Source organism: Garra rufa, chromosome 18 (genome assembly GCF_049309525.1).
Source record: "Garra rufa chromosome 18, GarRuf1.0, whole genome shotgun sequence".
NCBI lineage: Eukaryota > Metazoa > Chordata > Actinopteri > Cypriniformes > Cyprinidae > Garra > Garra rufa.
Window position 1 is genome coordinate 6,388,133 of NC_133378.1, and position 27,234 is coordinate 6,415,366.

The 27,234-nt window shown below is 35.3% G+C and overlaps 2 protein-coding genes across 3 annotated transcripts in view; both read left to right on the top strand.

The window, feature by feature from the left end:
* Nucleotides 1-531: 531 nt before the first annotated feature.
* On the top strand, nt 532-15,344 carry phf20b (PHD finger protein 20, b). The gene is made up of 12 exons (XM_073823637.1): nt 532-565; nt 755-820; nt 913-1,161; nt 4,097-4,267; nt 4,387-4,485; nt 6,900-7,031; nt 7,287-7,465; nt 10,079-10,178; nt 10,343-10,538; nt 10,650-11,058; nt 13,505-13,724; nt 13,812-15,344. Exons 1-12 carry the CDS (start codon nt 532-534, stop codon nt 13,955-13,957), a joined length of 2,001 nt encoding a protein of 666 aa, XP_073679738.1. The 3' UTR covers nt 13,958-15,344.
* A 1,650-nt stretch (nt 15,345-16,994) lies between these two features.
* The window catches only part of ndrg3b (ndrg family member 3b), an 87,507-nt gene continuing 77,267 nt past the window's right edge, over nt 16,995-27,234 (top strand). For both annotated transcript variants that reach the window (XM_073822564.1, XM_073822565.1), the window contains exon 1: nt 16,995-17,127. The gene's annotated coding sequence lies outside the window, so the exon portion shown is untranslated. The remainder of the gene's footprint in view (nt 17,128-27,234) is intronic.

A 27,234-nucleotide genomic window follows, 5' to 3' on the forward strand; every position in this document is an offset into this window, starting at 1 on the left:
TAATTGTAGAAAAAAAAAAATTATTTAATTTATTTATTTATTTTTAGTTAATTTTTCATTTGATTAAAAATAAATAAATGTTTATGCTTTTTGATTATCAGAAAAATTAAAACAAATAAGAATTTCTAAAAAATAAATAAATAAATAAATAAATAAAAAAGCAAAAGATTGTAGAGCCCTCAAAATGTTAAAGTAGAGTTTTGGACTTATTTTTCCACTGAAATGAATGTTTTCGTTATTACACAAAGTAGGCTGAAGTACCGGGAAAAGAAGTAACATGGCTAATTTATTTTATGTTGTCTGTTATAAAGACAATTTTACAACAGTTTTGTTTATTAAACTTAATACTATGTTATTTCATTGTGAAATGTTTTGTTATGCACTTCTTGTGCACTGAATACATTTAGAATGTATGTATGTAGCTTGTTTGAAAAAGCAAAAACAGTTGCCAAAATCGCTAATAAAATCGCAATCGCAATATTCGTCCAAAAAATCGCAATATGATTATTTTGTCCATATTGCACAGCCCTAATGTCAATTGTCAGTCTGTTGGTGACTTCTGCAGGTTAAGAACTTAATTTACATAATTAATATTATAGTCATCATTACATGTAATCATTTAAACTAGTAAGTCTGACATTAAATTCGCTGCTATTGTGGCATGAGCCAGCACTCACAATTTCTTTAAAATATGTACAAACTTGGTAATTCAACATTTATGATGTATGTGCTAACTGACTCATTGCTTTCTCAGCTCCAGCAGTCAAACAGCCGCAAACAGTCCACCTTCCAACCACAAATAAGTACAGCAGAGAACCATGTGAGTACACCAACCATCTCTTTCACTCTGTCTCACCCTTTTGTTATAAACATTTGCTGTTATGTGACCTCATTGCCCTTTTTGTCCCTCAGTGTACAGGGTCATCAAAAACCAACCGCCCCCTATCCTGTCCATTGAGCTGGACCACAACCCGTTCAAGTGCAAGATCGCAGGCTGCCTCAAGTCTTTCCGCAAGGCATCCCTGCTGCACTACCACATGAAGTACTATCACGCACAGAGCGACCCAAGCCCCCCTCGCTGTGTCCAGACGCGCTCCTCAGACAAACAGAACAACAGCCAGGAGACCCCTCGCAGGCGCCGTACCGTCTCGGCTTCCCACCGTTAGTGCAAACTTTATCTATCAGTGTTTACTTTAGATGTGTGTGTGGGTGTTTGTTTTTGTTGGGGTTGCCGGTCAAGTGCGTTGACATTTTGTTCATATTAATCTGTGTTTACTTGCAGTAGCATCATTAACGTGCCCATATAATGCTCATTTAAAAGTTCATCACTTTATTTATTTCTGCTGGGTCTCCTAGAAGGCATTTACATTTATTAATACATAATTTTGCTCATACTGTTCAATGCTGCAGAACCCTCTTTTCACCCTCTGCCTGAAATGCTCTGCTTCAATTCCTAAGTTTAAATCACAGTTCAGATTTTTTCCCCTAAGAATTCTGAGTATTAATCTCACAGTTCAGAATTTTCCCCTCAGAATTCTAAGTTTTAATCCTACAGTTCAGATTGTGTTCCTGTGAATTCTAAATTCAAAATCTAACAGTTCAGATTTTTTCCCTAAGAATTTGAGGGAAATTTACCTTGTCTGGAGTTCATTTACATGACAATGAAGTACTATTTTTATTTTTATTTTTTTTCATCCCCGTTCTCACTAATCTGTGAAAATGACTATTAACACTATATTTTGTATGCAAAGTCAGTGGATGGCGATGTTACATGAGGATGATAATGGTATTATTTTCGAAAAAATAAAATAAAATTTAAAAAAGAAGGATTGCCTTTTTTCCAAAAACAGATAAGTTTTCCATTTTAAAATGGTGTTGTGTAAACATCCCCGAGAAAACTTTTGTTCTGTGGCAAAACATGAAACACCCAGATTTCAAAATAAAAATTAAAAACTGAATTCTAAATTATAACTCAATATAATTTTATAACAAAATTATAAGAAAAAAATCTGAATTGTGAGATTTAAACTCAGAATTACAAGAAACACATCACAATTATGAGATAAAATATCACAATCATGGAAAAATATCTGAACTGTGAGATTTAACTTAATAATTCTAAGAAGGATTAATCTGAATTGTGAGATTTAAACTTAGAATTCAGAGGAAAAAATCTAAACTGTGAGATTTAAACTCAAAATTCTAAAGAAAGAAATCTAAGCTGTGAGATTTAAATTTAGAATTCGGAAGAGTGGAAATTTGAACTGAGATTTAAACTCAGAATTCTGAGGGAAAAATCTAAACTGAGATTTAAATTTAGAATTCTGAGGGGAAAATTCTGAACTGTGTGATTTAAATTTAGAATTCTGAGGAAAAAATCAGAACTATGAGATTTTAAATGTAGAATTCAGAGGGGGAGGGATCTGAATTGTAAGATTTCAATTTTAGAATTCTGAGGGAAAAAATCTGAAATGTGAGATTTAAACTCAATTCTGAGGGGAAAAAATCTGAACTGTAAGATTTACACTAGTGCGTTTTCGTTTTACAAGCATAACTTTTAAAATATCACAATTACCTCACAACAGTGAGATTTAAACTCAGAATTCTGAATAAAAATCTGAATTTAAAGATGTTAACTTTGAGGAAAAACCAGATAAATACAGAATAGTGTGAGATGTAATTGTGAGTTAGTCATAATTCTAAATTTACAAGAAGTCAGAATTGTGAGATAAAGAGTTACTTTTTATTTATTTATTATTGGGAGATTTAAATTTCTGAGGGGAAAAAATCTGAACTGTGAGCTTTAAATTTAGATTTCTGAGGGAAAAAAATCTGAACTGTGAGATTTAAATTTAGATTTCTGAGGGAAAAAAATCTGGACTGTGAGCTTTAAATTTAGATTTCTGAGGGAAAAAATCTGAACTGTGAGATTTAAATTTAGATTTCTGAGGGAAAAATCTGAACTGTGAGATTTAAATTTAGATTTCTGAGGGAAAAAATCTGAACTGTGAGCTTTAAATTTAGATTTCTGAGGAAAAAATCTGAACTGTGAGATTTAAATTTAGATTTCTGAGGGAAAAAATCTGAACTGTGAGCTTTAAATTTAGATTTCTGAGGGAAAAATCTGAACTGTGAGATTTAAATTTAGATTTCTGAGGAAAAAATCTGAACTGTGAGATTTAAATTTAGATTTCTGAGGGAAAAAATCTGAACTGTGAGATTTAAATTTAGATTTCTGAGGGAAAAAATCTGAACTGTGAGCTTTAAATTTAGATTTCTGAGGGAAAAATCTGAACTGTGAGATTTAAATTTAGATTTCTGAGGAAAAAATCTGAACTGTGAGATTTAAATTTAGATTTCTGAGGGAAAAAATCTGAAGTATGAGATTTAAATTTAGATTTCTGAGGGAAAAAATCTGAAGTATGAGATTTAAACTCTGAATTCTTAGGGCGAAAAATCGGAATTGTGAAATTTTAAATTTTAAATTGTGAGGGGAAAAATCTGAACTGTGAGATTTACACTAGCGCATTTTCGTTTTAAAAGGCATAACTTTTAAAATATCACATTTACCCTTTTTTGTGGCAAAAAAGCCCCAAACAACTGAGATTTAAACTTAGAATTCTGAGGGGAAAAAAATCTGAACTGTGAGATTTAAACTCAATTCTGAGGGAAAAAATGAATGTTATGGTACACGAGTTTTCGGTTGTGTAGTAGTGTGTAGACTGAGGTTGTTTCTGAAACGCAGTGAAAACGCCAGTGTAGACGACGACCGTTTATATTTTAAAATGGCATTTTAAAAAGAAAATGCACTAGCGTAAGCAGAGCTTTAAACTCAAAATTCTGCAGAAAAAAAGGCAGAATTGAAAGATGTTAACTCAGTTCTGTGGGAAAAAAGGGAATTGTGACATGTAGACCCATAATTGTGTGGCAAAAAGGTCTGAATTGCTGCATGTTTATAACTCCCATTGGAGTGGACTTTGTGCTTTGTAACTTTGCAAATCGTTTACATGAACAAACAGCTGTATTACACATTACAGGAAAAGTTCAAATCAAAGAAACAATAATAAATGTCCTTTAAATGTACTTCCTCCCACAGATACTCCCTCTCCTCTGAGTGACAGTAAGTCAGGCCACACTCTGTCGCCCCCTGCTGTCGGCAGCATGCACCGGCAGCGCTCGGCCACGCTGGGCGCGGAGAGGAGCAAAGAGAACCAACACTTCAACCGCTCGCTGCATGACGACAGAGACTGGGTTGCCAAGGAAACAGGTATTGGAGAACATCGTGATCATTCCATCCCTTTCCGTGCACATGCTCACGCTGATTCCTCTGCATATGACCACAATCGGGCCGTGACAGTAATAGAGATTGATTTTTCTCATCTGAAGGGGTGAAAGAACGCGAGAGGCTGAGGGAGAAGCGGCAGAGGGATTTCTTCCGCATCAAACTAAAGAAAAAGAAGAAGAAGAAAAGAAAGTCCAAGTCAGGTGAGATGGCTGTTTTAGTGCAGAGGTGTTTCTGTGTGTCTTCGGCTCTCTGCTGTCCCCTCTGTTTGTCTGCTCTAGCTGCAAGTTTGCTCTAAAGTATTATGTAAAATTACTTCGGACCATGCAATATATTCGAGCAACAGGATATGATGTCATGCTCTGAAATAATTAACTATTATATAATCAAAACTGTAACTATTCTTAATTAGTTAGACATTTTTGTACAAAAATTTACAAAATATATTATCTACTAATGCCACACTGAAAACTAAAGTCTAAAGTAAGTTTCTGCCACTAAATTAAAAAAAAGGTTGTTGCGACTTTTTATCTCACAATTCTGACTTTTTGTCACAGAATTGCATAATACAAACTCGCAATTGACTTTTTTTCTCTGAATAAACTTGAAATTGCGATGTTATAAAATCCAATTTTGAGGGGGAAAAAGACTGATACATGTAATAGTGATATAAATTCATAATTCTGACATTTTTCTTCAGAATTGTGAGTTTTTCTCTCGAAATTGTGACTTTTCTCAGAATTGCAACTTTATATCTCACAATTCTGACTTAATTACTTGTAATTGCGTGTTATAAAGTCACAATTTCGATAGAAAAAACTCACAATTCTGAGAAAAGTTATAATTTCAAAATATAGACTCGCAATTCTGAGGAAAAATGTCAGAATTATGAATTTATATCACTATTTTTCTCTATAATTCTGAGGAAAAAAAATCTGAATTGTGAATTTGTATAATGCAATTCTGAGACAAAGTGAGATTTGTGAGATAAAAAGAAAATTTTTATTCTGTGGCAGAAACAGGATTCCGTAAAAAACATGCAGCCTTTTCAATTGAAGTTATTTTTTTAAATACTCTTTTAAATTTGATTGATTGATTTTTTTTTAGTTGGTGGCTTTTAAAACCTCTGTTTATTAAATGTCTCCTGCTATGTGAATTTGCAGGTCAGAGTTTACCTGTTCTACGTAAAGACGCACATGCATTGTTGTTTTTTATGCCTCAAAATAGAAAGACGTTCTGCCTTATATGCCTGTTCATAAATTATTAAACTTATAAGGCCTTAGAAGACTATCCTTTGCATTTCAATTGTATAATTAATTCAGTTTAATAATAATAATTTAATCATTCAAAAATAAAATGCATAATAAAATTTAATTCTTTTTTTTAAATGACAAATTAATGGACCAATTTAAGACTGCGAATTTGATACATGTTTAAAATGAAAATACTTTGTTAAAAAATTAATGAACTTATTTAAAATATTGAATTAATGCTTTAAAATGTAGTTAAATAAAACTAAATAGTTAAATATTTATTTAAAAACTGTTTTAAAATGCACATTTTTATAGCATTTTTTTTTTTGTTTAAATACTTTACATTAATTTGGCAATTGAGTTGCCATTGGACAATTTACTCATAGGGTCAACCAATCAGCTTTTTTTAATTTTAAGAGCCACTCCCTCTCCCAAATCTCATTTAAAGTAGATGTCAGATGATGTACAAATTGTCTTTTAAATGAAAACTCACGTATTTTACACTATGTATTCAATTCACTTACAATGCCTTGCGAAAGTATTCATACCCCTTGATTTTCCTTTTTTCACATTTTATGTTGCTGCCTTAAGTTAAACTGCTTTACATTACTTTTTTTCCACATAAATCTACATTCAATACAACGTAGTGGCGAAGCCACTATTTTTATTATTATTATTATTTTTTTTTTTTTTTTACATCTATGCAGATTTATTAAAAATAAAAAACCTAAATGATTGTATTGCATAAGTATTTATACCCTTATCTGGGACAGTTTAAAATTTAGCTCAGGAGCATTCATATTGCTTGTAGATGTTTCTACACTTTGAGTGAAGTTAACCTATGGCAAATTCAGTTGAATGGGTATGATTCGGAAAGGCACACATGTCTTAATGAAAGGTCTAATATATTTAATATTATGTAATATATCTAATATATTTACTAAGTTGTGACAATTCTGTTTTTGCTTTGTCATTATGATGTATGGAGTGTAGATCGATGTGGGGGAAATTCAAACCAATTTAACATAAGGCAGCAACACAACAAAACGTAACAAAAATGAAGGGGTATGAATACTTTCACAAGACACTGTATTACTAAACTTACAGAATACAGAAATTCCCAATCATTTTAGAAGAAGATCTCAACGCATTTAAATTGAAGCACAGAGTGTTAGAGTTTTGGGGCACCAAATCTATGTGTCATTTGTCTGGAGTTATTAATAGACCCTTACAGCCTCCCACAAAATGAGCGTTATGGTTGCCAATCAACATCAAGTACTGAATCAGATCTACAACCGCCTCGTCGGTGAGGAACAGCTCGCTCTGTGTTTAACCCTGTGTGGCGTCTGCTCTTCCTCTGACAGACTGTTTCAACACTGAGGAGAGCATTGGCCTAAAGCCTCCCCCCTGCAATCTGAATTCGGCCCACAAATTGCCCCTCTCCCACACACACCGATCCTACACAGGACTCTGCCCTGAAAAGATGCTCAGCCAGGGTGGGTACCACAGAACGCAGGTCCTCTGAACTCACAGCTGCCTGCTTGGTGTATTTTCTCCTGCTTTGATGTCTCTCAGTGTCCACTCTCAGATGTGTTTAGTCATTCCAGCTCTGTAGATTCTTCTGTAGTTTGTGTTTAACATGTGTGTGCATGTGTGATTAGAGTAGCTGATAGTCTTGCATGAATGACTGTGTTGTAAAAACAGATTAAACCTGCTGCTTTAGTATATATTGTGGTTCTTGTTTCCTTCAGGTGAAGACAGCAGCAGTGATTTGTCCTCAGACAGTCCTATATGGAGTGAGGACGAGTCTGATGCTGAACTGGATCTGAATATGCCCCTCTCAGAGCAGGGTGTGGAAACGGTCACACACGGCCCGGAGATCGTACGCTGTATTTGTGAAGTGCAGGAGGAGAACGACTTCATGATACAGGTGAACTACCACACTCTGAAACCAGGCCAGACCTCAAACCTTTTTTTTTTTTTTTATTTAGTTTGATTTATTAGGGGTTCAAGTATCTAGCGCTGAAACCTTATTGTAATTGTTAGAGTGGCCAAGGATCAGCATTCTCCATTTAAAAATGATCGTGCAGACCAAACCGCAAGTCAGAGAGACTTGAATCTTGGAGGGATGGTAGTACTCACACGATCTACAATGTCACCAATGCTCGCTCCAATTGGCCTGACGGGAGCGCTACAGCGATCAAAAGTACGAAATCACTCCTAACTAACTCCTAAACTGCCTAAACTGCTCACGCCTGACAAAATACACGCCTCAGATTCGATCGTGAGCCTGGCGAAATTTCTGTGTACTTTGGAATTTTAAAAATAACTACTTTTGCGAACTAGTCCCAAGTTTTTCACCTGATCTGGAGAGTGAATATCAATAATTAGCAAAAAAAAAAAAAAAAACTTTCGACTTCCAGTCGAGGCAGGATGCCAAAACGCTTGGAGGGGGTTGAGCCGCATTTACTAAAACCTATAACTCTTGAATGAAAGGAGATCTGTTTGCCATACTTGGAATAAGTATGTAAGATCTCAATGTGAGGTCACAGTCTTAAAAATGTGGAGTTTGGCCACTTGGTGGTGCTATAACAGGGGAAAAAAAACAGAGAAATGGCTATAACTACGCACCCGTTAGTACGATTGACTTAAAAATTGGTGTGCAGTGTCTTTTTCCAATGTGCCACAAGTGTCTATGAGGATATTCACGTATATCAAAAAACATGACAGCAATCAGGCAATGAATTTTGAGCACCTATTAGAAAAGGTTAACGGAGGCTGATCAAATGAAACTCGTGGGCATGTTAACTCATGGCACTAGAGTTCTGAAAGAAATTGGCCACTAGTTAAGTTTTACGCCTTTAAAGTTGCTCATACTGAGCAACTTGGCCTCAAGAACCACTGCTATCAATCTAATCCTTCATTAAATATTCTTGTTTATGTAAAAACCTACTTTTGCGAACTAGTCGTAGCGTCAATAAAACCACCGCAGCACAATTTTCTGGATTTTGAACTTTCCTCTTTGGATGGCTATAAAAGGGGGATTTAGAAAATGGGCGTGTCCAAGTATGCCCAAAAGCCTATAAATCCAAAACAAAAACTCAAAACTACATGAAACTAAGTGAGCACATGCCACATGATTCGAAACAAGCATGCAAAGTTTAATGGAAATCAGAACATTGGTGGTGCTATAACAGTCATAAATGTTAAAAATCATATTTCTGTGGTAAATTACCTGGATTTGGCAAAAATGCTTTTTTAAATCATTGATTTAGGTGTTACAAGCTTGCTAAATAATATGTAATGTTTTTTTCATATATGCTTAAATGCCTTAACCGCCTGAATTGTGATTATTATTTGTTTTTAGTAATTTCTTCCACTTTTCCCATAATTGTTAAATATAATTAAGAGTTGTTCTTGTTTTTTCATAAACTCGACTGAATTTCCTATAAAACAAACATTAAAACTTTGACATATTAAAATGAGACATTTCACAGTATTTCACTGTAATTTAATATTTTACTGTCATTTTTGTATATTAAATTATTAGTAATATATAATGTAATATACAGTCAAAGCAAACATTATTCAGACACCATATATATATGATATCATATATGATTTTTTTTTTTTTTTTTTTTACTACTAAGTGCTAAGGACTACTACTAAGGACACTGTAGTTAATTTATGTAAGTGAGGATAGCAAAATTAAGTAAACTGTGACATATTATATGTGACATTAATATAAAAAAAAATCTTCATCAGTGGACTGCTAGTACAATTTATGAAAATTTGTGACCAAAAATGATTCAGATGCTTTGACCTAAACATAATTAAATGATAGTTCTGTAAATATTGTCATACTAACAGTCTGAATTTTTAATAGATTGTAATCCATTACAATACCTATCTATCAGAGTTATTGGATATTATCAAGATTAATTTGTTCTAACACAGTTAAATTTGTCATTTTATTACCTTTTCCTGAACTATAGCAAATAACCTGTGATGTGAGAAATGTTGAAGGTGTCTGAATAAATGTTGGTTTGATTATATAAGCTAATAATAATGAATTACTATTATTATTATTATTATTATTATTATTATTATTATTATTATTATGCTACATATTTATTAATTGGTTTATGGAAACTCAGCATAAACTGAAACTCAGTTTATGGAAACTACATTGTTGTTTGTTATTCTGCTTCAGTTCAGTGTTGATTCAATTCAGTTTATTGTCAGTGTTGATGGTACAAGATGCGAATCAGCTGTAAAACAGCTTTACAGAAGACAATAATGATCTAGCTTAATTCAGTTCATGTTTTTTCTCATCCGAAAGTGTCCTGGAAGTCTTCATAGTATGACTGAAAAAAGAAATTGCAGCACAGCATTTAAACCAATTAAGCACTGGCACAATTACTTGAATGATTTTGTGAATTATGTATTATTTAATGTGGTGATACATTAGGATTTTTAACATTCATATGCATGTTCAGTAATTGTCTGGGAGACTGACGGATGTTTCCTGTGCTCTCTGCAGTGTGATGAGTGTTTGTGCTGGCAGCATGGGACGTGTATGGGTCTGTATGAGGACAGTGTGCCAGACAGCTACAGCTGCTACATCTGCAGAGACCCACCAGGTGAGAAACCACAACTTCCTCAAACCTCAATTTATTTGATATTTGTCTGTCTGGACTGTGTGTGTTGGCAAAACAGAACAAGGTTTAAAATATGACAACCACTTCAATACATTTTGTTGTCTGGCTTTGTGTTAATCTTTAAATATGCATGTGTTTCTATGCAGCTCAGAGGCAGAGTCAGAGATACTGGTTTGATAAAGACTGGCTGAGCAGTGGTCACATGTATGGCTTGTCTTTCCTGGATGAGAACTACTCGCACCAGAACAGTAAGAAAGTGACAGCCGCCCATCAACTCCTGGGGGACGTCCACCGTGTGTTTGAGGTCCTGAACGGCCTTCAGCTTAAAATGAGCATCTTGCAGTAAGTCATTCCTCTGCTTGAATACTCTCAATGCGATCAGATATTTGACTAATAAAGTAAGTGCCAGTGAAAGATTGAGGTATGAATCACAACTCCCCTCTTTTTTTTCAGGACACAAGCCCATCCAGACCTGAAGTTCTGGCGGCAGCCCTGGAAATCTGCAGATGGCCTTCGGAGGAAGATGGCAGGTGACTCGGGCATAGCTACTCCCTTTCCCTCCTCACCCCCTGAAATGGGAGTGAATGAGTTAGAGACATTAAAGAGCGAAGTACCATCGCCTGTGGAGACGCACTGCTCTTTCCAAGACTCATACATTAGCAGTGAGCACTGCTACCAGAAGCCCCGTACATACTACCCAGCGGTGGAGAGAAGACTTGTGGTGGAGACGCGGTGTGGTTCTGAGCTAGAGGACAGTCTTAGAAGCACAGAGGACCTGCTTGAGATGGCTGAGCAGAGATACGGCACACCGCTGGACCATGACCAACACAAGCTTCAGCTGGCCGACCGCTCCTTTAGTAAGGTGGGTTACAAGCAACTCTGGTAACTTTTTGCCCACATGCACATTACAAGTAAGAAGCTTGTTGGCCAGTCTGTTTTCAGAACAGTTTTGAGTTTAATTTTTAAATCAATTTGACGTCTCGTTAAACCAGTTAAAAGTCTTTTCAAATCTTTGTCTATCAACACCATTCAAAGTCTGATTTTAAAACGGTTCAATGTTTTCACACCAGTTCATAATCTGTATTCATACCAGTTCGAAACCAGTTTCAAATCGGTTTGACCTTGTTTCAGATCAGCTTGAGAACTTGTTTTAGATCGGTTCGAGAACTCGTTTCGGATCAGTTTTAGAAACTCGTTTCGGATCAGTTTTAGAAACTCGTTTCAGATCAGTTCGAGAAACATGTTTCAGATCAGATCGAGAAACTCGTTTCAGATCAGTTCAAGAAACTAATTTCAGATCAGTTCGAGCTTGTTTCAGTTTAGTGTGAGAACTTGTTTCAAATCAATTCAATGTCTGATTTTAAAAAAATGGTTTGAAATCAGTGTTTATACCAGTTGATAAAATATTTTCAAACCAGTTCAAGAACTGTTTTCAAACCAGTTTCAGTTCCATTTTTAAATCAGTTTGATGTGTCGTTAAACCAGTTCAAAGTCGGTTTTTAAAACAGTTTATTTATCTATTTTTAAACCAACTTGAAATCTGTCATCAAATCTGTTCAGAGTGTAATTTGTGAAATGGTTCAAAATGTTTTCATACCAGCTGATACCGGTGTGAACCAATTTGATGTTTTCTGATCAGTTGGGAGTTTTATTTCAAATCATTTCATTGTCTCCATGATCTAGTTCAAAGTCTGTTTTCAAAACAGTTGATTTATCCATTTTCAAACCAACTTGGGGTCTGTCATCAAAACTGTTCAAAGTCTGGTTCGAAAAAAAATGGTTTGAAATGTTTTCATACCAGTTGATAGTCTATTCTCAAACCAGTTAGAGAACTTGTTTCAAATCTGTTTCGAGAACTTTCAAATTCATTCAGTCTGATTTTAAAATGGTGTGAAATCAGTTTTCATACCAGTTTGAGATTCATTTTCAAACCAGTTTACAATGTTTTCACACTTGGGGTCTGTCATCAAAACTGTTCAAAGTCTGATTTTAAAATGGTTCAAAATGTTTTCATACCAGTTGTCTATTCTCAAACCAGTTAGAGAACTTGTTTTAAATCCGTTCGAGAACTCGTTTCAAATCCATTCAAAGTCTGATTTTAAAATGGTGTGAAATCGGTTTCATACCAGTTGATAATCTATCCAGTTCAAAGTCCATTATCCATTTTCAAACCAACTTGATCTCGGTAATCAAAACCGTTCTTTTAAAACTATTTTAAAATGGTTCAAAATGTTTTAATACCAGTTTGACATCTGTTTTCAAACCAGTTGAAACAGATGTTTTTTAAATCAGTTTGGGAACTCATTTCAAATCAATTCAAAGTCTAATTTTAAAATGGTTTGATATCAGTTTTCCTACCAGTTTATACTTTATTTTCATTTCAGTTTTCAAACCTCATTAAACCAGGTCGAAAACTGTTTTCAAAACGAATGATTTATCCATTTTCAAATCAACTTGTCATCAAAACTGTTCAAAGTCCGATTTTAAAACGGTTTAAAATGTTTTCATACCAGTTTGAGATCCGTTTTCAAACCAGTTTACACACCAGTTGAAACAGATGTTTTTTTTTAAACTTGAGAGAACTTGACTTGTTTCAAATCAGTTTGAGAACTCGTTTTAAATCAGTTCAAAGTCTAATTTTAAAATGGTTTGAAATCAGTTTTCATGCCAGTTGATACTTTTTTTCATTTCAGTTCAAGAACTGTTTTCAAACCTCATTAAACCAGGTCAAAGTCTGTTTCAAAACTAATGATTTGTCCATTTTTAAACCAACTTGTCATCAAAACTGTTAAGTCTGATTTGAAAACGGTTCAAAATGTTTTCATACCAGTTTGACATCTGTTTTCAAACCAGTTAAAAATGTTTTCACACCAGTTGATACCAGTGTGAACTAGTTTGATGTTTTCAAACCAGTTTAGTCGTTTCAAAAGTTTATTCCATTTTCAAATCAATTTCATGCCTTGTTTAAACCAGTTCAGAGTCTGTTTTCAAAATGGTTGATTTATCCATTTTTTTCTATTTTAAAAATGGTCCGAAATGATTTTGATATCTCGTCGAGGCAGTTCAAAGTCTATTTTCAAAATGGTTACAAATGTTTCTAAATCATTGTGTTGTCTATTATTAAATAAGCTCAAAGGTTTTCAAACCTGTTTAAAATAGTGTCAGCAACATGTCACAAGTGAATAATGACACATTATTCAATTACCATTTTTACTATTGTGCTTTATTTGTGTATTTATTCATCAGCATCAGTAACACAAGAACATCAGTACACACCAAACATGCGACTCATTGCTTTCTGTTGACAGGAGCTGGAGTGCCGTATGAAACGACTGGTTTCCGCAGAGCAGGAAAAGAGTTGTGTGGTAGAAATCAAGGAAGAGGAGCCTGACCCTGTGACCCCTGACACAAAGCCTGACCCTGACCTTGTGCTGCACCAGCAGTGGCAGCTGAACCTGCTGGAGCACATTGAAGCAGTGCAGGACGAGGTGACGCACAGAATGGACCTTATTGAGAGAGAACTCGATGGTGAGAACAGATTTAACATGTAAACACAATTTCAGATTGATGTACTTCATTTCCTGCTTGTATTAACATGTGGAAATCTTTATGCAGTGTTGGAGAGTTGGCTAGACTACACAGGTGAGCTGGAACCTCCAGATCCACTGGCACGCCTCCCTCAACTGAAACATCGCATCAGACAACTCCTGACTGATCTGGGAACAGTCCAGCAGATCGCACTCTGCTCCTCATCCTCTTGAGGGCGCCAGAGAACATAACAAAAAACGTCTTGCACTCAATTGAATGCATACAGAGTCTGATAAGAAACTGCTGGAATGCCTGAAACCCCTCTGGTCAGCAGTTTAACAGTTAGAAAGGACTGATGAAAATTGAGGATAATGATACCTGATGCAAACAAAAGTTTTTGTTTGTTTGTTTTCTCTCTTATTTTGTGGAATATAATGCTTCATTGTAGCACTTAGCTATGTCTATCATAGACTTAGAAGTTTTTTTTTTTCCTTTTTAAGGTAATGTTCTGTATTCCTCACATGCGAAATAATTTTGTTAATTCATAAGTGATCATTTTGGACTCTCTTGGCACGTCTTGCTCTGGGTGAAGAGCTTAAGGACCCGAATGGTGTTTTGCTGTAGTTAAAGAAAAAATGTTAAATATGAGTATAATGAAAATATATTTTAATCTGAAAATACTTGCATTTTACTTCTATATTTGTACTAAAAAGTCATGTAATCTTGTAAATAACCCAACCGATGGCTTAAATCCATGTTCTTTTTTATTTCTGATTTAAACTGTTGCATTTACAGTTAACTTTGATCTGTTGTGAATACTGTAGTTGTGGGCTTTCTGCCTATAACCCTCTCATTTTTGACAAAATTGATGTTGCTTGCATTTCAAATCAGTGAGCTTTGTTTCCACTGGTACATTAAACAAGCACAGAATGTTGTTCTCTTGCATACTGCATCTTTGTATGTATATTTCATTCTTTTTGTCAAAGTTTCACCGTTTCTGATACTGTGTTTTGTTCATTTTTCTGTTAGTTTCAAGTCTACAAGACTCTGATTAAGACATTAGATGCCTTTAAGTTATTGTAATTGTGAATTAAGTTATTGATCCTGCCGCCTTTTTACATCCGTCTGTGGTTTTCTTTTATACTGTGTGAGTATTGTATGGTCAGAAAGAGAACGAGAGAAAAGCTGGGGTCTTTTTAGTGTTCTCACCCTGTGGTGTTAGATTTTTTTTCTTTCCCCTAGACTATACTGTTAAAAAAAGTGTGCCTGATATATTATTTCAGGTCAATCTGAGTGTTGTTCACCCTCAAATACGCAAACTACATTTGTTATAAATCTATGGATTGATAAAATCCTGCCGACGGGTATTTTGAAGGGTTTGTGTTTTGTTCTTGTGAGCGATTGACACAGTTCCTCAGTATTGTGTATTATATTTTTACATCTGCCCTGTTGCTTTCCAGTCATTGAAAATATAGCATTGCAGTCCTTTTGTTTTTACGTTGAATTTTTCTATTGTTGGCATCTTTTTACGTTGGGGTCCCCTGGGAATCTATAATGACTTTTGAAAAGTATCCACATAATCCAAATGCAAGAAAATAAATGCAAACATTTAAACTCCAAGTTGTTTGTTTTCACTCTGCTTTAAATTCCTAAAAGACTGTAAATGTTTTTTTAAATGTTGTTCTTTTACAAGGTAGTGGATTAACAATTATATGTAGCACTTAAAATATTTTAAACCAGATGAATCTGCAACAAATTAAACGTTTTTGCTTTTTCTTAATATAAACGCTTAAAGAGGTCATGACATGAGAAACCAAATTTCCCTTAATCTTTTGATATAGAAGAGGTCTTTGTGTGCTTAATACATCTTGCAAGTTTCATAACTTAAAATGTCCTCATCAATTAAAAAGCATTTTTGTAAAAACTCTCAGAAATTGGCTCTTTTTTTTTATCATGTTGTCAAAACACTTACATGCAATAGCTAGGGGGCATTGATACTGTTTCCTGTGCAATGAGTGAGCCAATCATAACAGTGGTCGATTATTGACAAGCCTTAAAGTAGTATTGACATTTGGTTCTTTTAAAAAGTAAAAAAATAATACTAATAATACTACCGAAAAACTATGTTTTCGTCCATTGGCTGAGACTTATTTTTAGGGGTGCAGTATGATCTTTTTGCCCTTCACAAAGAAAATTTGGATTCAAAATACAACAAATCTCATAAATCAAATAAAAGCAAATAAATATAAATAATTTTTGTTGTTCAATTGTTGTTTTGTAAAGTAGATATTTGGTTCTTTTAAAAAGTAAAAAAATAATACTAATAATACTACCGAAACACTATGTTTTCGTCCATTGGCTGAGACTTATTTTTAGGGGCGCAGTATGATCTTTTTGCCCTTCACAAAGAAAATTTGGATTCAAAATACAACAAATCTCATAAATCAAATAAAAGCAAATAAATATATTTACAATGTAGATGTAAGCAAAATCGATATAACCCTTCGTATTAAAACATATAATATGTTATATGTTTCTCTGTCTCTGCCACGGGATTTCCATCCCGTGGTAACTAGGGTTTACACAAGATTCAGCCCAGATTCAGAAGAAGAGATGATGCCAACCCCTCAGAGGACCGCAGATGATGCCAGCCTTGAAACAACATACAGCACTACATAATTTTCCTACAAGTTGATTACAGCACTTAACCATTGCAATTAGTATTCATCATCTGTTTGATTACACAGTTACTGATTTTAATATTTATATCATATGTACATCGACTCAACATACAGTATTCACCACTAATAAGCTACTAAATATATTGTAGTAGCCTAAAACTTTTGTACAGCTGCTCTGCAACAATTTGTATTGTAAAAAGCGCTATACAAATAAACTTGAATCGAATTGAATAATATTGCAGTGTTTCGGTAGTGACAAATTTGGGGAAAGGACAAATATTTTTCAAACTTTTTGAAAATACAATATGAGAATTAACTGCACAATTACTAGAAATGTATACCTTGGATATTATACAATTTGCATACATACATTTTTGGGGGAAAATACTTTTTTTTCCAAGACGCTTCTAATTCTGACTTCGGACCAATTCTGTAGCAGAAGGTCCATATATTTCAGAATATTTTCTAATGTTTTAGCAACGCTATTAGTAAAAACTAAAAAGGCTACTTTGTTTCATTAAAGTCATAACGTCACCTGTCCAGAGGCTGTGCGCGTACTCGCTGAATGTCTGTCAGCTCTCGTGAGCTCCTCCTCCATCAGCGAGAAGAAGCTACTAGAGCTCCGCCACACGCTCACTCTTTCCAGTGACCACAACAACACGCTGTACAAGTCTCTCCGTCTGCGTCCAGTTCTTATCCGGCACACTTGGTTTTTTTGAACGGTGAGTGGTGATATCTTTTCATTTTTAAGTCCTGGTATTTGAATGTATTTCACAAAGTCGCTGAGTTTAACAGCTCCGCGCTGAACGGGAGCTAACAGCAGGCTAGCGCGAGTGAACGACCGAATGAGGCATAACGGGACGCTCAGTCCATAATACTTAAAAATAGAGCTGTTTTGTCAAAAATAGACATGGAGAAAGGTAACAGTATCATTATCGCCTCTTTCCTCATTACTGTTTGAAGCGTGGACGTGTAACTGTTAGAAAACTGTTAACCGTCACCAGCTAACGTTAGTCCTGTCGTATCAAGTCCATACGTAATAAAATCTGACTATTCGATGCAACTGGTTACATTTGATTTATGCCTCGAGTGTTCTTTTAATTAAGTGTTTTGTTTTGCTTGTTTGAACGTGTTAAACACTGTTTAGCAATCTGAAGTGCTGAGTTCAACTTCCATGATCCAGGATCAGCCCCGTTTGGACTTCAGTCTTATACGAGGAGAGAGACTCCTTGTCTCTACGATGTTTATAGGTTGCTGAACGAAAATGTGTCCAGATCAAGGATGGTACTGTGTTGCCATAGATGCAACAGGGCTGATCGTTGGGCATCTCTGCGTGTGTTTTATAAAAGGGCTTTAACCCAGTTTCCCAAAATACTGCAAGGGAAACAACACCACACCAGCAAAGCCTTCTGATTAGTGACACAAGTCCAGATGCTCTAGTGCAGGGCTGTTCACCAACAAGTGGGCCGAATTGAAAAATTCCCTTGGTTATGGTAGCCGAGCTACATTTTTTGTTGCCAGCTAGCAGTTATAGTATAGCAGTTGTATGATGTATTTAAGCAATAAGGCACCATGTGGAGTGGTGTTTGCTGTATCTTCCAGTGGTTCAGTTTTTATAGAGGGTTTGCACTTGTGTCACGATTTGGTCAGTTATCCACATGCGCGGCCATATTGGAGAAACTCTGATGTAAACAACACCATGGGTTGCACAGTTAATGTGCAACTGAATACGCTGTTCTGATAATTTATGCTGTCTAAACCACAGAAAAAAAATGTGTGGAAGCTGCTAAATCATATAGAGAAGTACTTAGTAAGCAGGAATGGGCACGATATTTTGACAAACTAGGTAATTGGTGGTAAAGGTATATACGAGCAGAATTAAGTAAGATATTACCCTAGTATTTCACCTGCCTGATTGGAAATGATAAGAACAAACCGTTAAAGGAGTAGTTCACTTCCAGAACAAACATTTACAGATAATGTACTCACCCCTTGTCATCCAAGATGTCCATGTCTTTCTTGCTTCAGTCAATAGGAAATTTTTCTTGAGAGAAACTTTTCTGGATTTCTCTCCATATAATGGACTTCAATGGTGCCCCAACTTCCAAAATGCAGTTTAAATGCAGCTTTAAAGGGCTCTAAATGATCCCAGCCGAGGAAGAAGGGTCTTATCTAGCATATGATCGGTCATTTTCGAAACAAATGGACAATTTACATAAATTTTAACCTCAAACGTTTGTCTTGTCTATGTCTGTGTGAACTTATTTTTTTTCGGGTTCAAGACAGTTAGGGTATGTTGAAAAACTCGCATCTCGGTTTCTTCCCTGACTTCAAAATGGTCCTACATCACTGTAGAAGTACTGACCCAGTGTTCACAAAGTGAACGTGCAATTAAGATCAAACGCCCTTTACAAAAAAAAAGGTAAAACAGTGATGTAGGACGATTTTGAAGTTAAAGAAGAACGTGAGATGGGAGTTTTTCGACATACCCTAACTATCACAGAGACAAAAGAAGACGAGCATTTGAGGTTAAAAAGTGTATAAATTGTCAATTTATTTCAGAAATGACTGATCGTTTCACTAGGTTAGACCCTTTTTCCTCAGCTGGGATCGCTTAGAGCCATTTGAAGCTGCATTTAAACTGCATTTTAAAAGTTCAAACTTCACCATTGAAGTCCACTATATAGAGATAATTCCTGAAATGTTTTCCTCAAGAAACATAATGTCTCTACGACTGAAGAAAGAAGCCATGAACATATTGGATTACAAGGGGGTGAGTAAATTGTCTGTACATTTTTGTTCTGGAAGTGAACTAATCCTTTAACACAAATGTTGTCAAGATTCTTTCCTGGAAATCCTGGTTCAGTTTGGCCAACCACAAACGCCTTTAGTTCCTTAGACAGTTTTTTGCACTCTCCTCCTCGATTTGACATTCATTCACATATTTGCACTACGCCACCGCATGCAGCGTCTTCACACACAGATGAAACCAGGCCTATAGCTTTTATTTTTCAAAGCATCGTGATGATCTTTTCAACCTTTTTGTGGACTTTTTGAGTAGGATTTATGATACGGTTAAGGTAATAACACTTCTAGTACAAATAATATATATTTTTTATTAATTTACTTTAGTTAATGGCACTGAAGAAAAAATAAAAAAAACTTTTAGTCTTTATGCTTTAAAAAATCATGTTTAATTCAATGTGTTGTGCAATTGTTAAGCCATTTCTGAGTAAAAATAGGGCCCCTGAAAATAACCCACTAGTTAGAGTCCAGTAGTTGCTCTTGTGTAACGTCTCCTCATTGCAATCCTATAAATTTTTCATACTAAAGTGCTTGGGCTTTTATGTTGTTGAAAAACAAATATTGACTTGTTTTGAAATGTTCTCTGTTTAACATTTCACTAATCTTACTACATATTTAATATTTCAGATTTTATATTTTAATATTTAATTTAGATTTTACTATACCCGACCTAATGAGGTTTGCTCTTGTGTGTCATACAAGCATGTTTGTGCTTCCTTTCACTATATTTGATGTTCTATTTATGTACCTTGAGCAATGTTTATATGTGATTTAAAAGCCAAAATTAATTATCTTCATTATATAAAGCAATTGTGGGTTAAACTGCTTGATTTATATGGATTGTTTTTACAGTGTTTTAGCAACAGTCTGATGTGTCAAAGTTATGGAGGGACAGAAATATTTCTGGTTTCAATAAAGTGGTCTTTTCTCTTTCAAAAAAGAGGTTTGGCACCTGTCAATGAGTAACTGATGACAGAATTGTCTTTTTTTGGGTGAACTGTCCCTTTTAATGAGGTGTTTGTAAAGTAACAGTCACTTGAAAGAATACTACTTCCAAAACCTAAAATTAGCTAAAAATATATTTGCTGTCAAGCCATCCAAGATAGATTAGGTAGATTAGTTTGTTTCTTCATCAGATCGGATTTGGAGAAATTTAGCATTACTTGCTCACCAATGGATCCTCTGCAGTGAATGGGTGCCGTCAGAATGAGAGTCCAAACAATTGATAAAAACATCAAAATTCACAAGTAATCCACACCACTCCAGTCCATTAATTATGTATTGTAAGAAGCAAATCCATCTTTAAGTTGCTTTAACTTTACCATTACTTATGAGTCCATAATCCATAAGAATGCTTTCCCCAGTAAAAGAAATCCCTGTTGTCTCACACATTAAAATCTTTTTTTTTTAGATTGTTTTAACTTGTAAACAGTGTTTGATCTGTGCATATTTTGTCCTGATTCAGATTGGATATAGCTAACATGAGTGCCAATGTGTGTTTTTTTTTTTTTGTTTTTTTTTTTCTCTGTGTAAGATATGCTACTCAGTCTCCCACCATTTTCACTGTCACTGTCTCATGAAATTAGATGTCTGGGTTTGTCAAAGAGATGCATTCCATCACTGCAAACTTTTCATTTGCCAAAGCAGTGCCTGCTGTTATTACAGGTGCCATGAGAGGCATTTGGCATACATGCTGATACAGCTTACCAGCGCACCTGGATGTATTTTAAAGCTGCTCATATCTGTCCCCATGAGGACGCTTCTCAGCAGGACTTGTTTGATCTGCTTTATTTCACTCCTGCAGTGGATATGTTTCTCTGTCAAGGCTACAGCAGCTTACTTCACATGGATGCTTTATGCTTTAATAGGGGGCTCATATGCATTGACATTTTAACCATTAGACATGCCACTGATCCAAAATCTGTTTTTTGTTCCTTGTAAGGGACATGAAACATAAAATCTTGCTCAATAGAGCACTAAAATGATTTTTGTAGGCCAATCTAGAAGTGTGATTTTTTTTTTTTTTTTTTTTTTTTAAGCTTACTTTAGAGTAGTCTTGCATAGCCAGACCTTCATACTGACGGCAGAATATCTGGGAAAGCTTTGTTTTGTGCATTGTCATGTTTATGGGCAAGGAAAATCTTCACAATATCAGACCGGTGTGTAAAACTCTTGGGCATATTTTAAAGATTCTATGCTGCAAAATAAATATTTCACATACCTTTGAAAATCCAGTGTTTAGTTGATCCTGATAAGTGCTCGTCTTCACAGTTTCTTCTTCCATGAGGGGTTTGGCATCAAAGCATCTTTGTTTCCAGGCAGAATGTTAAAGAACGTGACAACCACGTCTCCTGGAAATCCTGTATAATTTAACCAATCTGGTGATGACTTCGAAACTTCTGAAGTGTTTCCACTTTTGTGTGTGATATGCATCAGACGTTCAGTCAATGGTCCATTAGAGTCATTTAGAGTTACTGCAGACAATAAGCTCTGAGACCAACACAGTTTTTGATTCACGTTTTGTTTATCATGACAGTCTTCACAAATGAGCACTGAATTATTTATTATTTAATTTTATTTTTTTACCAAATTACGTTTTATTTAATGTTTTATTTCCTCCCCAAATCATTTTTTATTTTTATTTTAATGAATTCTTTTTTTTTTTTTCTTCTCCCATATTATTTTTCTAGGCTCTGATGAGTAAAAACATATCTAATTAATTAAAATATGAGACGTGCACAATTAAACGGCAATTTATTAGAAGTTTAACAAAAATACATTTAATGCCCTGTTAAATGTTTTATTTTCTCAAATTCAGTTTTCCATTTTTTCATTGTTTCCTATAAATTTTCCACATTCCATTTTAATATTTTCATTAAATTTTGATAATCAAAAGCACCCCTAATTGATTTTCAAAAAAAAAAAAAAAAAGAGAAGAATTTATAAAAATAGTGTTATGTATTTACATCTATCTTTACATTTACATCTATGGTAAATATTCCTTAAATGTTGTAATATTTTTATTAGCAGTAGTACATTGCATCATTACATTTAATGAATATATTTCAGTCAGTTTATTTACGTTAAACCTAACTTTTATTTTGACAGGTTGCTGTAAAGACCTTTATGACCATAGTTTTTCCTCAAAAGAAATCATAAAATGCTCTTGATGTGACTCTTAAAGCAGTTCTGGATTCTGTGTTCAAACTCGTGTCTGATTTATTAATCACAAATTTGGCAAATTTTGTGAAAATCTGTATTATATGGTAAATTCAATTATGACTGAATTCCGTGGTTCCGCCCATGTTTCCCGCATTGAAGTCATAGGGCCCTATATAAATGTACTACGCCATGTTTGCATGACTTAAGCATCACTACCATTAAGCTTTTAACACTCTTTCAGTCTTAATTAGTAAAAACATTCATTTCCTGAAAGTTTGAGTTAGAATAGTGATTATAAACACAGTAGATGAGTTGCCCTTTTTGGTGTGGTGTTTTTTTTTTTACTTTTTTTTTTTTACTTCTTTAGTCACTTATTTCAATTTTTATTTCAGACATTTAACCAAAAACCCAGTTCATAAAACCTCTGACTTGAGGATGTTGGAATCTGATGTGCTAAAATGCTAGCTCGTTTCTAGTTTTGGCCTAAAAAACACATCATCCCTGCAGCATGCTGTCTTTTTATGGGTAGAGAACCACAAGTAGGCCAGTGGGTTATTCCTTGGATTTTTTTGCTGGTAATCTTTGGATTTTGTTTTGTTTATTAGAGGAGCCAAAGTTTTACAGATTGTTTGGACTGTTTCCCGCAATGTTGTTGTTTTTGAAGCATTTGTATAAATAGGTGGAAGGGATATCTGTAGATGTATATCCTGAGCACATTGCTGGGCAGATCACTGTTTTAACTGTTGTTCTATTGATTGGTTTACACGGCTCTCCCTCCTCCCATTGCTATGCCAACAACCTCCCTGGGTGACAGCTGTTGTGTGTTTTCACTGGTTCCTTAATTTCCATTGGCTGTGCTCCCCACAGTCCTCCATCAATCCACGCCTGCTTCTATTTCTGGTGGCGTCCCCCATGGGATGACAGAGCTCATGGCCTCCACTGGATTCCTGGAGAAGCAGACTGGTAGAACTGAGGTTCCTCACGGGCAGAGCTGTTGTTTATCTGTCGCCACCTATTTGATCACTTTTCAGGAAAAAAGCAGTTGTCAGACAGCAATCCAGAAATGGAAGCATGTTTTTTCATAATCATAATTATTTTAATGGGCAGTTTTTTTTCATTTTTTCCTTTTTTTCATTGTCTTGGCATTCAAGTCTGACATCAGAATGCTGCTACACGCTTTGTCTAATGAGCTGCATGTGCAGTTGTTTTAGTCTTTTAATTGACTTCATAATCCTTTTTAGTGCTGGGCGATATGGAAAAATCATGTATCACGATATGGATTATTTTATATCACGATAACGATATATCACGATATACCAAAATAAAGTACGTTTTCAGTTAATCTCTGAAAAGTTTGACAAAAATATCATTACATAATTTTTTTGCAACATTATTTTTATTCGTTATTTGAAGTGGCATTTAACTGAACTGTCACAAATGAGAAAAATACATTTTAGCGCAGCAATATAAATGTATCAAATGACAACAGGTGTGGTGGAGGTAGAGCTAAAGTAGCCTTCACATTTTTTATCCACATCATAGTTAAATAGTATTATCAAAATAAACTATTTTTTTTATTAAAATGCACAGCCATTTCAAGTTTCTGAGCAGAAAAGCACTCAATTATAAAAAAGTATCACGCCTGTTTCACACATACTCCGTCTGCAGTCCGTGTGCGTTGCGTATGCGGTGCAGAGGCAGCACGGACTCGTTTTGCTTTCACACAGAACGCGTTTGCAGTCCGTTCCTGATCCGCGGGTGTTTACCACAAACACACCATTTATCCGTTATTTTAATTTCAAATTCAAACGTGCTTTTTCAGCATTGGGATACTCTTTTATCACAGTACACTAATACAATAATACTTGACATATTCACGTTTAAACTCAACGTATTATAAACAACGTAGGCTATTATTCAATGCACTTGACTTCTAGATTTGTATATTAAGTTGCTCAAGCAAGTTGCAACACATTTAAACACAGCATAGCTTCCTTTTTATATTGAAATTGGGCCATCACAAATATTTTAAATTAAAACTTACCACAGACAAGCAGTCGGCTCCCTGTGCCTTTCTTTCGTATTAAATCTTTATTAAAAAACATACTTTAAAGAACTTCTCTACCTGGACAAGTGCATCTATTATGTTGCCTTGTTTATTTAAAACTGCACTATTTTAAACCTAGCCAAAAAGCCACGTGTTGACTGTGAAACACAGTAGACTGCATTTATATGCATTTATGGTACATTTCCGTGTCAATCCATGTTCATTTTTACAGCGAACAATGCGCTGTCACTTTAATCCAGCGCATGCAGCGCAGCAAAAACAGACTCTGTGCCGAAAGGATCGCTCCACTGCTGCAAAAGCACCGCTTCTGGAACGTACTACCGGACAGCAACCGCGTGCAGTGTGAACGATCTGATCCGTTAACATGGGTGCGGAAAAAATACGCAACGCATACGCACTGCAGACGAAGTATGTGTGAAACAGGCGTGAAACAGGCGTCAGCGTCGGGCGCGGAAACAGTCTTTTGGCAGAGTTTGCACATGACTGTCTTCTGCTCCGTGTCGGAGCTCTTGAAGCCAAAATGCAACAAAATCACTGACGTACCCACGTGTCGGTAAAAGTACTTCTTGTCTGCTGCCTGCGTACTAGTTTCAGTTTGTTGTTGCGACTCCGGGCATTCATCTTCAACCTCTTGCGTCTCCATCTTTAGGCTAAGCACTCACGAGTTAAAGCATGTCGCACTCGCAACAACGTAAAGCGTCACGTCGCACAAGACGGAGTTTCTTTGTGAAAAAGTTCGTTTTTATTCTTGATTATCACTTATAGGGTAGAGTATGCATTGCACACCAACAAGACACTATCATACATTTGTCATAGCCTATTTAATGCAATATTTTCTTTAGTAATTGATAAAATTAGGTTAGAGACGAGACGATAGAAACGATAGAAGAGAAATAGGACGATAGACACTTTTCTATCGTCCCCACGATATATATCGTCATATCGCCCAGCACTAATCCTTTTGTTACAGACGTACTCGGAGCTAACAACTAAAACCAGCTGGCACAACAGGCCCTGTGGATCAGAATCTGTCTGTAGCAGCATGTCGTTTCAGACATGACAGAGTGTCACCAAGCACTGTTTGTTTGATCTGGGAACGGCTGACTAGGTGGCACAGCTTGTAGATGAGTCAGTTTTCTCACACCATTACGATAAATGAGAACCCCAGCAATGCACACCTCGCATCAACAGTAACTTTGCATTGTTAACAGCAGGATTACCTTGATATTTACATGCTGCACTTCCTTCATTTAGCTTCAGTTAACCATGTTTTTGCTTTATGTAGAATGAACCATTTTAACAATGCAGATGGTTTAAGTGTTCAATAACCAATATGCTTTCTAACACAATGATATCAAATAACAAAAACTAGAACAATACACAGATGTGTATATATATATATAACTTCAATTTCATACACCTAGGATGCCTTGAGGGTGAGTAAATAATGGGCTAATTTTCATTTTAATTTTTCGGTGAACTAACCCTTTAATGGTGGGGAACAATCCTCTGCATTTCCTTACCTGAAATAGTTTATCAAAAAATAAATAATTGTTAAATAGGTCTTGTTTTAATGGACTGATTGTATAGAGACAGAAACGTGGAGTTTATGCATACAAAATTTTTGGAGAAAATCCAGCATACCTCATTATACAGAATTCTGTTTTACTGGAAGATCCAGTTATTATGACTTGATTAAAAATTACAGTGGCCCAAAAAAACAAGACAAAAGTAAATAAATAAAACAATACATGGATGAAATCGTTCACGTTTAATTTCGTGCCAACTTGAATATATACAGTCAGGTCCATATATATTTGGACACTGACACAATTTTTATTATTTTAGCTGTTGACCAAAACAAATTCAAGTTACAGTTATACAATGAATATGAGCTTAAAGTGCACACTCTGAGCTTTAGTTTTTAGGGCAGTCTCATCAAACTGGTAGAAAGGTTAAGGAATTACAGCTCTTTAATATGTACCTCCCCCCTTTTTCAAGGGACCATAACTAATTGGACAGTTGACTCAAAAGCTGTTTCATGGACAGTTGTGGGCTATTCCTTCATTTTTTTTTTTTCTACATGAATTAACCAGGTAAAAGGTTTGGAGTTGATTCTAAGTGTGCCATTTGCATTTGGAAGCTGTTGCTCTGAACCCATCATGCGGTCAAAGGAGCTCTGCATGCAAGTAAAACAGACAATTGTTAGGCTTCAAAAACAAAAGAAATGCATCAGAGAGATAGCAGGAACATTAGGAGTGGCCAAATCAACAGTTTGGTGAATTCTGAGAAGAAAAAGAACACACTGGTGAGCTAGGCAACATAAAAAAGCTTGGATGTTCACAAAAGACGACAGTATGCTGGATGATTGGATGATCCTCTTCATGGTAATAAAACATTTTACAACATCCAGCCAAGTGAAGAATACTCTCCAGGAGGTAGGCTATCACTGTCAAAGTCTACAATCAAGAGAAGACTTCACCAGAGCAAAATAGAGAGGGTTTACCACAAGGTGCAAACAAGGCCAGATTAGACTTTGTCAAAAAACACAAAAAAAGCCAGACCACTTCTGAAAAAGCATTTTTGGACTGGTGAAATTAAAACCAACGTGTACTAGAATGACAGGAAGAAAAAAGTATGGAGAAGGCTTGGAACAGCTCATGATCCAAAGCCTACAACATCATCATCTGTGAAACATGGTGGAGCAATGTAATGGCATGAGCATGGCTTCCAGTGGCACTGGGTTACCGGTGTTTAGGGACAATGTGACAGAAGACAGAAGCAGCTGGAAGAA

Coding starts and splice junctions, on each gene's coding strand:
- phf20b (XM_073823637.1), top strand. CDS start 532: ATGTCAATTGTCAGTCTGTTGGTGACTTCTGCAG. Junction 10,179..10,342: donor CATCTGCAGAGACCCACCAG/GTGAGAAACCAC, acceptor GTTTCTATGCAG/CTCAGAGGCAGAGTCAGAGA. Junction 11,059..13,504: donor CCGACCGCTCCTTTAGTAAG/GTGGGTTACAAG, acceptor TTCTGTTGACAG/GAGCTGGAGTGCCGTATGAA.